At 39.0% G+C, this 14084-nt stretch overlaps 1 protein-coding gene across 12 annotated transcripts in view; it reads right to left on the minus strand.

Annotated features, from left to right (window-relative positions):
* Nucleotides 1-14084, minus strand: part of USP54 (ubiquitin specific peptidase 54) — a 107404-nt gene that overhangs the window by 37896 nt on the left and 55424 nt on the right. For 10 of the 12 annotated variants that reach the window (XM_054831702.1, XM_054831700.1, XM_054831703.1 and 7 more), the window contains 2 exons: nucleotides 12691-12783; nucleotides 2269-2403 (listed from right to left, as the gene is read on the minus strand). In XM_054831702.1, the coding sequence (XP_054687677.1) occupies nucleotides 2269-2403; nucleotides 12691-12783 (228 nt within the window). Of the gene's footprint in view, nucleotides 1-2268; nucleotides 2404-9285; nucleotides 9389-12690; nucleotides 12784-14084 lie in introns of those variants that run through there. The other 2 variants (XM_054831704.1, XM_054831705.1) reach the window with 2 other exon arrangements.

The following is a 14084-nucleotide window of genomic DNA, read 5'->3' on the forward strand; positions in this document are numbered from 1 at the left end:
CAAAGTAACCTGAATCAATTTTTACATTCCACAAGTGCTTTGAAATACAGCAAATAATCTACATTCTGTCAAAAAGGAGGGAGAATTAATAAATGAAGAGGCAGACTAAATTTTACATGAAACAAAAGCACTGAACATTTTCTAGATATTATTTCAGACAACTCCATTTGTTTTGAAGTTCCCAGGAGTTCTTGTCCTAAGATGTCCTCTCCTCCCACTGTTGTCAACATAAATCTGGGGGTGCCAGAAGTCTACTGACACTTCGTCCAGCAGCACACTTTTTCACTATCACTATGAGCTGCCTGGATGGTTTATAGGCCTGCAATAAGCAAGTCAAGATTATTAGGCAAAATAGCTCTTATAGGCCTGCAATAAGCAAGTCAAGATTAATTATTAGGCAAAATAGCTCTGACCTCGTACATTTTCCCTTGAACTTTAGAATCTAAGCTCTTCTGCCATTTAAATTAAACCTCTGCCTCTAGGGCTGAAAAGGTTAACTAAGTGAAAAGCTATGGAATTATCTCTGCCTTAGAGTTTAACCTCAAAAGGGAACTTGTACCCATTTTAACGGTCCTTGTGCCAGTATGGTTAACCTAACAAACCTGCTTGTGGAGTCCCACAGCAGTATTAGATGGGCTATTTAGATTAGCTTTCTCAAGGAAGAAACTAAATCAAAAGTTGCCATGTTGTTCTACATAGAGAACTCTGTTCAAATGCTGGGCTGCATAAGACAGTTTGCCATAACTGTGTTCACAGGGGCTCCCGTGTAGGCTGATGCAATTTATTTCACTTTGAGTCTTTATTAGTATGATATACTTCCATTTTAAGTGAGCTCATTAAACTACTGTTTTGCTATATTAGTATTCTACAAACACAGAATAACTCAGGTTATCATAGGCCCACTATCAGTCCACTTAGTTTAAGAAAAGAACTACAATAGTTATATGCATTTATCCCATTTCTATGATCTCTTACAGCGCAAGTGTCAAATTAGGTAGGTACAGGAAATGAAAGATTTAATACATAGAAAAGACTCCACTCTGACCTGAGAGAAGTTTTACCTTGCCGTAGTTAATTCAGTATGTTTGTACTTTGGTTAAGAATTAACATAGAATCACAGAATGGTTTGAGTTGGAAGGGACCTTAAAGATTATCTAGTTCCAACCCCCTGCCATGGGCAGGGACACCCTCCACTAGACCACATTGCCCAAAGTCCCATCCAACCTGGTCTTGAACACATCCAGGGATGGGGCATCCACAACCTCTCTGGGCAACCTGTTCCAGTGCCTCACCACCCTCACAGTAAAGAATTTCTTCCTAATATCTAATCTAAATCTGCCCTCCTTCATCTTAAGGCCGTTACCCCTTGTCCTGTCACTCCATGCCCTTGTAAAAAGTCCCTCTCCAGCTTTTTTGTAGGCCCCTTTAGGTACCAGAAAGCTGCTATAAGGTCTGCCCAGAGCCTTCACCAAGTAGCGTAAAAAACACACTTGAGCCACCCTATGGATACCATTGCAAAAAGGGGAGCAGCCAACAAGTCAGCAAGACAAAAATACCTCCTAATCAAGTTAAAGAAATTTAGGAGCCTGAAGAAGGAAAAGGAAGGTATGTGGGTAAGAAAAAAATCTTAACATAATGGATGTCAAGAAAGAGTTTAGAAAAGAAAAGCAGGTGGGTAAACCTAGGGATGCAAGATTTGTGTAAAAGCCATCTCCCAACCACACTGGTGAGATAACCAGCATAAACAAAAGCTGTCAGATGGTTTACAAATACAGCAACAGAAATATTTGGAGATGATCCATTTTACTGTTGTTTACCTCAACTTACTAACATAAACAACTGTGTTGAGTTGTGTTTATTTATTTTTACTTTCCCCTAGCTAGAGTTTGTGAAAACACAATTTCAGAATAACTGGCAAACAAAATGTCCTTTCACCCTTTTGAGGTTATCCTTAAAACTAGAACTCTGGTTCATTCTTGTAGTGCAATTTTTTCTACAGTTCCTATCCAAGATGCACTTGAGACTGCAAGCAGTACATATGCAAAACTAACTGTAAAAAAAGGATAACATTGACGTTTCCATTTCAAAATCATTAGCAATGACTCTCAAATCAAATACTGGTTTCCCACTGGATCAGTTCAAGCTTGGGTATCTCTGTGGACTTTTCCAGCCCACACATGCAAGGTCTGTTGGAACTGGGGAGGGGAGAAGATTGCATAGAAGGGGTTCGCATCCCAGCCTGTCAAACCACCTTTCAGCTATACTCACAAAACATTCAGCAGCATCATCCATAATGCCCAGCTGGAAGCGCTGTTCATCCTGAAATGTCTTTGCAAGAGCAGTGCGCAGGGCATCAGAAGGCAAGACCTTCTCACTGCTACATTGAAACTGGTTGAAGATACCCTAGTAAGAAAACAAAAAGAGAGTTAAGTTACTGTATTTTCAAAACATTACTCTTATCTGAAAACAAACAAACCTTTAACTCACTTTGACCAAGTAACACACAGATATTTGTAGTGTACAAGAGAAAATCCTAGAAGTTCCTCCTTTGAAATCATATCCACCTTTGTGTATTCCTTCCTTTCCTTTCACATATCCAAGGGAGGGTGGGGAGCTTTGGGGTAAACGTCCCTCAGTGTCAATCCCCCTTGGATCTTCCTCCAAATTTGATTGCTGAAACAAGTACAATGGACACCAAAACTTCTTCACTTTTGATTCCTATTTCTCCCTCTCCAGTTCACTTTTTAACTCCCAACTCAGTAGGTTTCTTCTTACACATGCCACTTTCTTTTCTCTTTCAAGCAACTCTTGCCAAATGTCTTAGCCCTTAAACAGCCACAACCTGCTGCTTGCACTCTTTAAAGAATTTACCTTCCTGTAAGTCCAAGAAGTGGGTCAGAATTAAGATTATTTTTGGGTCAGCATGCAGAAGGGAAAAGGCACAACGCAAACAGTGGTTCCTATGTATGGCCAGCTGTTCACCTGTTACTATAAACCTGCATTTTCATAACTGTATCTCACAGGTTATCTGGGTAATTATTTGCAAGGACAAGTAGTTCTGTAAAGACAAATTATCGTTTAAAGTGTGGGTTATATGCATGAAAGTTCAGTACATTTTCCCAACTGATTAAAAACCCACTTTTATTCTGTGAGACATCCAAACAATCTTCTGAAGTCATTTAATTTTCACTGTGCCCTTCTACAAAAACAGGAACATAGTTCTGTATGCAAGATCCTCAGTTTAAGTAAAAACTTCTAGCCCCTATTTTCTACAAGACCATTCCATCTCCATCACCACTGTGCTCCACTTTCTACCTCATTTCATATGACAAGCAACCATCTTCATTGGTGTCAATCTCAAAATTCTGCTTGTCCTTTCCTATAAAACTTTCCTCTCCATTACCCTAAAGATTGCAGAAAAGCTCCATTCTTACTGCAAGAGAAAAAAAGGATCATCTTCAATTGTGCACCACTTTGCTTTTCTACCTAAATTTAGTCAAACAAGGAGAAAGCCAGCCTCAAACTGGTTTGCCAGTTTGGTTTTCTTTCAAATCTATACTCGGAATCTGTAGTGATGCTGACTCACATATCACTTTCTCCCTTAATTACAGAAAGCTTCTCCCCAGCATACTTAGGATCTACATTAATTGGAAATAAATGATCTGAATCTTTCTCTTTAGCTATTCTTGTTTCTTATCAGGAAACAAGCAGGTAAACCAGGAAAAAGTTTGCCAAACTGTATAATCTCGGCTGCTTTGAGGAAGCTGAAGGAGTGCAGAACACAGCTGTGACTGCACAGCCAGCAAACCAACCTCCATATCCTGCCATTTCTGGCCACAGGAATGGTACGATTTATAGTGCTGACATACTATCTAATACAGAGGTAAAATGCCCATCTCTCTCTATTGCTATTTTTATTTTGATAGTCCTTATGGTGCTCATTCATGGGTGAGGGCCCACTGTGCTGAAGCTCATAGCTCTTCTAATACTGCCTTTATTAGAGTATCAGATAATGAGGAAAGTGGTGAGAGAAGGCTGTGAGGTAGTAAGTCTCACACTCATGAAGTACAGACAATACCTCTCCTCAGTTACCTTTTATATATACATACATAAAAATGGAAAAAATGACAAAGTCTCTATACTTGACAACCTTGATTCTCATTTCTGTCACTGATAACAGAGCAAGTTTCATGTTTCATTAGTAAATTTTCTCATTTCAGTGGACCTCAAAGGAAAAAAAAGCACTGAAACATAATTTCATCCTGCTTCAGCTCTTTACATTAAATAATTTAAGAGCACTTGCAAATATTCATGACTGTGCTTTAGAAATGTGTTTATTCTGGCTATCATCAATCTCACTTCATAGATCTGGAAACTGAGGCACTTGCCTAGCAACTGGCATGCAACCTCACTGCGGGGAACTGATGGACAGAACCCAGTTTACTTCAATGAGAGCTCTGAAATGGCTCTGTACTCTTGATGGGGAGGAGAGAATCAATGCAGTCTCCAAACTAGGCAAAAGCAGAAGCAAGCAACCCAAAACTCCTATTTTAAATTTCCATTTTTAAAGAAATATTAGACTTCTACCCATAACATACCTACTAGTTAACAAAGAGATCCAGTAAGGAAAAAATGATCCTGATGATTATAAGCAACTGTTTTTCCCAAGATCCTGCATTTTCAATTTTTTTGCATCACAAAATAATTACAGCCTTCACAATTAAAACCAAAGAACTTTCATTAAATATAAACAACAGAAAACTGAAATCTATTACCACAACCACAGAACAGAAATAATTCAGTAACATCAAATAATTCTGTGAAGAATTCTAATATGGAAAAATCAACTAAGAGATCCCAATATTATATAGAAGAATGCTTGCTAAAAATTTCTAATGACATAGCACACAATGGTTTAGTCTTATTTAGATTACGGGGGGGGGGAAGTCTTAAAACCAGTGAGTAATTGTGCATTTTAATCTAATAAAGATCAAATCTTATCATGTCATTGCACAGTGCAGTTTAGAGCACATTGGAACACAGTGCTTGTAGGAAGTCCAAAAAGCACATCAAATGGAGTCAAAAGCATTTTGAGCACAGGGGAGGATTTGGTTTTGGTTGGGTTTTGTTCGGGGTTTTTGGGGTGGGGGTTTTGGTTTTTTGGGTGGGTTTTTTTGGAGGGTGTGTGTTGGGTTGTTTCCCCTTTTCCTTATTTTTCAAGGCAGGTTCTTTGCTTACCTTCAGAACAGGTCTTTCTTGTCTCTCAGCCTTAAATGGGCAGGTGTGGCATTTCCTGCAGTTTCATCACTTTAAGTTATCTAAGTCAGATCTCTCTCCTTAATTTCAGGTCTTGCCCTTAAGTGATACTGTTAATCACTAACATACTTGTTCCATATACAGGTCTGAAAGCCAGCTGGGCACAGACCAAGAAAGCCCTAGTGATTCTGCCCCAAAAGTTCTCATGACACCTTTTCTCCAAGTGCTTCTGTAACTTACTAAGAACTTTATACATGAAACATTCAAACTTTGTTCTCTTTCAAAAACTTCTTCACCTGAATTTGAAAATAGTGAGAACCCCATTAGTGTATTCACCACACTGATGATCTCTCTCGGTGGCTACATTCCAACACAAATGAGCGTGTATCTAACGGCAGCAACAATATGAAGACACTGCTAAAAGCTTCATGAACAAGGGAAGTCTCTGCTATTTTACAAATTTTCAGTAAATAAAATAAAGGATGCAGAATTAAAAAAAACCAACCCCAAAACGTTATTAGCTTAACATAAAATCTGGGCAATTACTAATATTGAATTAGCAGCAGTACTTTGATTTCTACACTAATGATCTATTCTTGGCACGTTGGTAAGTCTACGAGCCAAGACAGAGAACAGCATGAGCAAGGGATTTTTCAGACAGGAAGTATGCCTTCTGGTTACACTGCATTCCTGAGGTCTATATAAAAAACAAGCCCATCTCCCTCCATATCCCCTTCCCTACAGATCTTCAAAGGTCTGGAAAGAGTAGCAGAGACAGCAGAATTAGGAAGCACAAGCATTCTTTCAGAGGAATAAATTGCCAGAGTCCATCTAGTTGCATCTAGTCTCAACAATTACATAGCTGATCTTTCACCAGCTTGCTTTCAGAGGCATCCAGATCTGGAAATTCCCTAACCATCCCAGGCAATCTGTTGTAGGGCCTCACTTGGCTTACTACCATTCAGAAGGCTTTTTCCTAGTTTTGTAACTGGAAGCTTCGTGTCCTTTCTAGAAGAGGTCTGGGCTTCCGACACATGTCGGAACAAAGGCTTGCAGAGCCAGCCGTCTCCCAAAATAATCTCCTCCAGTTTGGGAAGTGTGGGGATCAACATAAACTTTCTAAAGCTTCAAAGGAAAATAACCTAATGTTTGAGACAAGGAACCTTTATCATGCAACTGTTCAAGTTAAAACCTGGCTTTCTATTTCATAATGCTAAAATTCACATGCTTGATCATAAAACAAGTTGTTCTTCATTTGATTAGAGAATAAAAATAGCAATTATTCTTTGAGGTAATTCATGTGATAGACATTTTAGAGTTCTTTTAAATTTTAAGATTTGGAAGCTGAAATATCAGTGAATGCCCCCATAGTTTACAAGATTTGCTCCAAATTATCTCTAACAGTGTTTGGAATCCATTTTCTTCCTAGGAAAGAAGTATTCAATTTATTTGGGGTAAATTGACATCTGCACTGTGTATCTAACCGTACTGATGAAACAAACCCCAGACTTGATATACATGCACATACAACTTTTTAATCAAGCACGTAGAAGCCAGCTGGCATAAGAATAAATTGATGGCTGAAGACAACAGGCAACAGCTACTGAACCAGATCAGTGTCCATGCACTGTAAATTTGAGTTCTGTCCTTGGCAGCTGAGAACTAGTTATTCCTCTTCCAGCATTGTGCAGAAGTTCCTTCTGGATGGGGATATTGCTGCAGCTCAGAGTGTGGTATTTCTTTCAAAGAACAAAACACACTCCCACCAAACACTTTAGTATTCCTTACATTAACAGTTTCTGCCTTTTAGCAAAAGCTACAAATACTAACACGGCCAATCCTCATCCTTCTTTCACTCCTCAACATATCAATATTATTCTTGCTGTCACTCAATTGTGACTTTGTTTTTAAACTTCCTCTTCATTTCAATAGCATGCCCTTCTTACTCCATTGCATTCATTGGACTTCTGTTTTTCCTCTTGTCTACAGTACATTATCTCTCATCCAGAACATCACACACTTCTAATGCAGCCTCTTAGTCAGTACAACAACCTGTTTCAATAAAAATTCTGGCTGCTAAAATTACTTTTCTCCCATCCAACCACATCAGTCTCCACCCACAGTATTTCCACCAGCTCACATTTCTTCCCCACACTTCATCATTTTATGTTTGCCTTCAAGAGTACAAATAATTCTAGCTCTATTTGATTTCATGTCTTTGGATCTCTTTCCAAACCTCCAACTCTGGTAACAATCAACCCAGATTTCCATTATTCCTCTCTTACAGTCTCTCTCCCATTTTTACTCGCACTGTGCCCTGAACATTAACATAAGGTCCCCAATGTGGACTGTAAAGTCAGGCACCCCTGGCTACTACCAAAATCAAATAAATATATACTTTCCACAGTTTTTTTTAGAAGGGTGTCAAGAAAAGAAACCCAAATAACAGAGTGTCCACATGAACTAGGTGACAATTTATTAACTGCTTGATCAAGATCAAAAGAGGCAGATGTTATTTGGAAGCTTCAATTACCAGTTTAACAACTCAGTAAATTGTGCTTGCTGCTAGTTTATTTGTCAGGCAGTTAACTGCAAGTGCCAACTGAAAAAAAGTTTAAAAAATAAAAGTAATTACTTTATGTATTTTTACTACTGTTTACTATCCTGATTTTGAAAAAAGCACAAAACAAGAGGATGAAATCTTTGCAACCAACCTATTACTGTCTCAACCATATAATGAACTTTTCATAAGAAATCCCTCCAATCAAGTGGCTTATCAGAACCACAAACTATAGTCATTCCACTTCTTTACAGCACTCTAATACCCTATTGTTCTCAGTTTTTGTCTTAGAAAACATCATTTCTACACAGAAAATTCACATTCTTCCTGCTTTTGTTGCACATGACTAAGTTACAGAAAAGACCAGCCCTACTGGAATTTATCAATCAATACAGCATTCTTCTTTGTGAACTACAAAAAACGCTCTGTCCTATATCCTGGCACTATGGAGCTCCCAGTACAATCCCTGGAAGGAGAACAAACTCTCTGTGGCATGCTCAGTACAGTGGACGGATTTCCCCCTTCCTGCACTCTTCCAGCTGTGATAAACAAACACCAAAGCAAAGTCATGCTCTAGAAAAAAGGAAAATAAACCAGAACACAGTAGACTTCAACATTAATAATAAATCAAAAAGCTGTTCCAGTGTTACGGCAGGCAAACCACATAGCAGTAAGGACAGCTTGTGTACTGATAAAACCCCACTTAAATAATGCAACATCTTAAGGAACGACATTTGGGATTGCAGCACAGAGTCTGCAGTTCTCCCTTGTCTTTTTATAGCTGTTGATGCAAGGTTCCTTCAAAATAACCAATAAACATATGCCTGGAATGATTTTAAAGTTCATTCTGTAGCCACATAAACATAGCCAGGTAGCATGGCAAGTTTTAAAATCACTTCAAGAATTTGTGCAACGATGTCTTCAACATGGTACAAAAATAAAATGTTATTTGAGATCAGGTATGACATCACTGTCCCGTGATCCCTCATCTTATAAAAAGTAATTTAAAATAATAAATAATATTTATAGACCTAGCTGAGCATTTACAGTAAATACTGTGCATGACATCAGAATCCCTAGGAACGGTTGCAGCAAGCCAAGAAAGCGTGGAAAAAATACAACTTCTTTGGTGTTATTCGAAAGGGCTAAATTTAGCTTAGTGAAGACGATCTTCCTCTCAAGTCAATGGGAAGAGAATGTTGCCTTTAGAGCAACACGTCAAAGCGGGGAAGAGCGCGAACCCTCTCTGCACAACACAGCAGGTATGAGGTATCCTGTGGAGGGAACGCAGCGCAGAGGGGGACAGGACGTAGACTCTTCCCCCCAAGTATTGTCCCTGTCCCAGGCCAGGCTGGAATCTGAACATGCCAGCATGCTTTGGAGAAGACCAAACGTGTCCTGCCTCCAGCCTGCTTGGTCTGGACAGGTATTTTGGGCAGATCCACCTGACAGCATGCAAAGCTAATTACCTCTCCCCCAGACCCTAATGGGAGATTTTCGCATGGTATAGAGCTCCAAATTCTTGTGTTCCCACTGGATCCAGCCACATCTTCTCCCTCATCTTAGCAAAGCCTAAGGCAAGATGCAAGAGAAAGAGGATGTCAAAGACCTGGAGGCTAAGCTGGCATTACCCAGGTAGGACAACAGTTAAAGGCTTCCAGAGCAGACAGGAGGGCCAGTGCAGGGGAAGAGATAAGCACGGAAAGGAAGGGCTTATCCTGCTGCACTGGGACACGAAACATGCTCTCGGTGATGCCTGCTGTATTAGGTGCACATTAAGCGCACTATATACAAGTTTACACATAGGATGTGCCAGATAGTCAGACTTTTACAGGAGGAAAAAAAAAGAGCAGTTTGAGAACATTGATCCAGAGGGCAGCAGAGAACCAGTAAATACCTTAAACAGCCTTTTCCCCCCCCTCTACTGCCCGCTTAAGGAGTTTATGAAGATGAATGGGACCATCTCCATGGTTCGAGGCTATCCCTTGTAGATACTTTTATCATTTAGTATCCCTACCTTTTCAGTTGCATGCAAGCAGGAAAACCTATGTTTCTGGTGTTTGGGGTTTTTTGGGGGGTTGAAGGGAGGTTTGCATCCCCAACTTCACCTAGAGTTAAATGACATCCTTTATTACTTACCTTTGACAACAACATAAAATGGGGGATTTTTTTTCAAATATTTATGTACACACATCAACATTTTACACAAGTTAATAAAGTGGAAACTTGTCACAATATCACCCAGAGAAAAACAAAAAATTGTGAGTTGCTTTATGAAAGTAAGGGAACCAGAAGCAAAACAGTTCTACAACATCTAACAAATTTTTATGTATTTTTTCTCTTGTATAGTTTTATAATAGATGTCTATAAACTTTCTGAAGGTTCTGGAATAGGCTTGGGTAGAACACACTGAAATTTCCCATGAAGCTCAGATAGAGAAAATACTAACATTTTGGCTTGGATTAAAGCCAAGTGGAATTCATTTATTTACTTTGTCAAGTATTGGTTACTGCCCTTCTTCAGAAATACTTGCCCAGATAACTCTTTATTTGTTTACACATTTCTTTGGAGTTTTTCATTGTACATTGAGTTTTGTGAGCTATAGGAATTCTGCACACAACCAGGCACAAGTTTTCTAAAATGTGCGAAAGTACTAGAGGATTGGTGCAATGTTACGGCTTTCTTGGAAAATAAGGGTTGTAACACCTTCTGATTAAGCATGGCATTGGTAAGAACTTCAGATAGGAAACAAGCCAAAAAATCCTTGCAGATATCTGGGAGCAAGAAGAGAGCGCAGCAATTTTTTTTTTCTTTCAAAGGCTGCTTAATTTAAAAAAATAAGCATATGGCTGCAGGCATACAATTTGTGAATTCTGCCACTCTACCTGTCACTTCCAAGTTTATAATAGCATACTGAACACTTCAGCAAGACATCAAAAGCAAGGATTTTATCAACAAAACGGAACACTCCTCAACCCAATGTCTGCTTTTAATACATACATCCCAGAGATCCTGTCATCTTCCAGTCTTACTGTAGTGCTTTCCCCTCTCATATTGGTACTGCTGACCCAGACGCGTCTTTGACCAGAATTCATCTTTCAATACCAGTTCCACAAAGATTCATCCTCTCCTTGTTCCTGTAACACCTTCCCCCCCCCCCCCTCTTTTTCAGTACTGTCATTGAGAAAAAGACTTTTAACTATTATCTTTATATTAAAACCTCTCAACTCTGCCTCAAAGTCCAGTCTACTTTCATTCAAATGGCAGAACCTGTCTGATCTCCTGATATTTCCTTGCCACATCTTGCTATTAGGTTAAACCCCAAAACAGCAAAAGCTTACATTCATAACAACTCCCTAAATCCTTTTATTTCTGTCCTCATCTCAGCTACCAAAGAATGCAAACAATCACTTGGCACTACACGAGGGCATGACCCAAGAATTAGCTTCAAATTATTTATCCCACAGAACTTAATGAACTCAAACCAGATCATGCTGTCTTGCCACTTCCCTATAGGGAAGGGGATATATTTAACAGTCCATCTTTTCTTTGTCTGGATAGCTGTACTTTGGATGTGCTATCTTGGTCCTAACCCACTGTTATACCCTCCCTGATGAGGCTGCTGTAAGTATGATCTTGTCTCATCATTTCAACAGATACGTCTTGAGACAAATTTCCCTTCAGAAGGAAATTACTTGTCTTCTTTCATGCCTTAGTAGTCTCCTCTTTGCTGTTCTTTTGCAATGAAAAACCCCTCAGTACCAGTCCAGAAACTCACTAGATAACTCATTTCAAGCCTGTCTCTACCAGAGCACCTGTAAAGTCACTTAACAGTAGCAAGATAGCTATTATACTATAAATATTGCCTGTGAACTTCAGATGATCCCTATTTAAAGCCTGAACACTCTATTTTGCTGTATTTATAAGACATTGCCTGTAGAATTCGTGACAATAAATTCTCCCACAATTAATTTATACATTTAGTTGGATTTACAACCCATTTATGATCAAAGAAAACGTCTCAGTCTCAATTTCAGAAAGAAAAATCACTGCTCAGGAAGATTAAAGCTGGTATTTTCATTGTGTTTGCATCACCTCCATTTCTCCCAAAATTTAGAGGGAGTCATGGGTTTGAAGTAGCAAAACTCAGAAAGGAGGGCACAAAAACCCAGAAGTGCTAAAAATTAACAGGTATAGACAAATGGAGATGTAGGATTGCACAATTTACTCAAGTACATAACGGTAATTGGAATCAGAGCTAGCATCTAGATCTTACTGTCCAGGCAGCATCTATGACAGTCAGTTACTATATCTGCATCTACAAACAGAATTGATGTTTTTTAAAACAGAGACCACAAAGAGCTGAGCCATTTAATGCAGACATCAATATTTACAGTAGAAAACACCTTTTAGTCTTACATAATCCACAGTTTTGAACAGAAAGGCTGAAAGCTAAATGGCCTTCTCCATGGTGACATTTAAACTGGCTCTGAAGGAAGGGTAACTTCTGAAGAGCATACTAACTGTATACAATATGATATTTATAAAGCAAACAATAAATTAGAAAAAATAAAGCAAACTGATGTTTTACTGGTTGAACTCATCTTTCAAACAACACAGAGGCTCACAATGATCTGCACTTCATTGATAAGAGTCCTTGCATCTAAAACTTTACCTACAGTATTTTCACAACTTATTGGCTTGAGCATATTTTAGAAACAGCACTATGAGTGTCTTGGGCCAGTATCTATCAGATTTACCTTTGCTCTCACAAATTTCCAAATACAAGCTGGATTACACATATTAATCAAATATTGGAAAGATTTCTGTTCAATTTTTTAAAAAATTGTTTTTAATTTATTTCTAACTTTTACCTTAAGAGCACAGAAGATGCAAGAATCGCCCATACATTTGTGCGTTGTGATTTGCCGGAAACTGCGGCGAAAAATGTCCAGGTGCCAGAGAACCTGAAACATAAAAAGGGGCACAGCCATTTTATGAATATATAAAATAAAATACTGCATGAAGTTCTCATTAAAATTGCACATGCTAAATAACCCCCGAAATAAACTAATGTCAGTGAACATCGCTTTTAAAACAGAATTCCTTTCATCTAACTGCAAGTTGACATTTTCATCTTTCTTCCTCAACTGTAGCATTCACGAACATTAATTTACAGTAGGATATCCCTCTGGATTTCTTGTCATATGCTTTTAGATTAAAGAACTCGCTTCTTTGTCTGTGTGGCAGTGCCAGCTTAAACAGCACTTGCCCTGACTGCACCATCACGCTGGCACCAGGGCTGGTCACTGTGCAGCTGCACGGTGAGGCTGGGCAGAGCTGCCAAGGACAGTCCACCAACCGCCAGGACCACACCTCAGCCCTCCTTCACCTCCCAACAGCCTCCTTGTTCCCAGCAGGAAGCACAAACACTGTAAAAAAAATGGAGCACCAACAGCATATACATTAACAGCTTCTTGCAAGTCAAAATGATACATTACTAAAAGCCGTTATGGCCAATATTATCATTAGTAAGTTTATTTGCATGCCATGATTACCGGCAGATTTCTAACTCTAACCCATGTGGGTAGTTATACTGTTCTCTCAGGACAGGTATGGTGGTAATACCAAGTATGGGACCAGGTATGGTCACTGCACATAAAAGCAAGCAGGTTTTTATATGTTCTGCTAGCAACAGCAAGAGGCAACATTTGCGGTAACAGCACCAAGTTTCATCCTTAAGTTTCACCACTAAATCTGTGCAATCTTGGGCAATTACCTAAATTCATATCTGTAAAATAGCAATAATATCGATCTCTGAGATGTTTCACAGTCACCTCTTTTATATAAATCTGGTCAGTGCTGGCTATTTCAGCTTCAACTACCAATAACTGGACTTTCTCGTAAGCCTCAGCCTCACCAGCCTTTCAGGAGGCAGAAGCTTGCACCAAAAGAAGCCCTGACCTAAATTGTGTCCTGCCAGGTTGCAGACAGAGCAGCAAGGTCCAGGCTGGCATCGGATCGACTAAATGCTTCGTTAGCATATGCAGAGGGACCAAACTTCTTATTTCCATTTAATCTGTACAGAGCAACTGGCTAGCAAAAATTTCACACTCTCAAAAAAGTTGTGCTGGTTTCAAGAAGTGCTTCCAGCTGGAACAATTTGTTAACTAAACCACAGCACATAAATGTTACCTAAAATTATATTTTAAAACATGTTTGTTGAATATTTAATCTGTAAAGTTTCCCAAAACTTCAGAATTTTTAT

This window comes from Grus americana, chromosome 7 (assembly GCF_028858705.1).
Source record: "Grus americana isolate bGruAme1 chromosome 7, bGruAme1.mat, whole genome shotgun sequence".
In the NCBI taxonomy this organism is placed as follows: Eukaryota; Metazoa; Chordata; class Aves; order Gruiformes; family Gruidae; genus Grus; species Grus americana.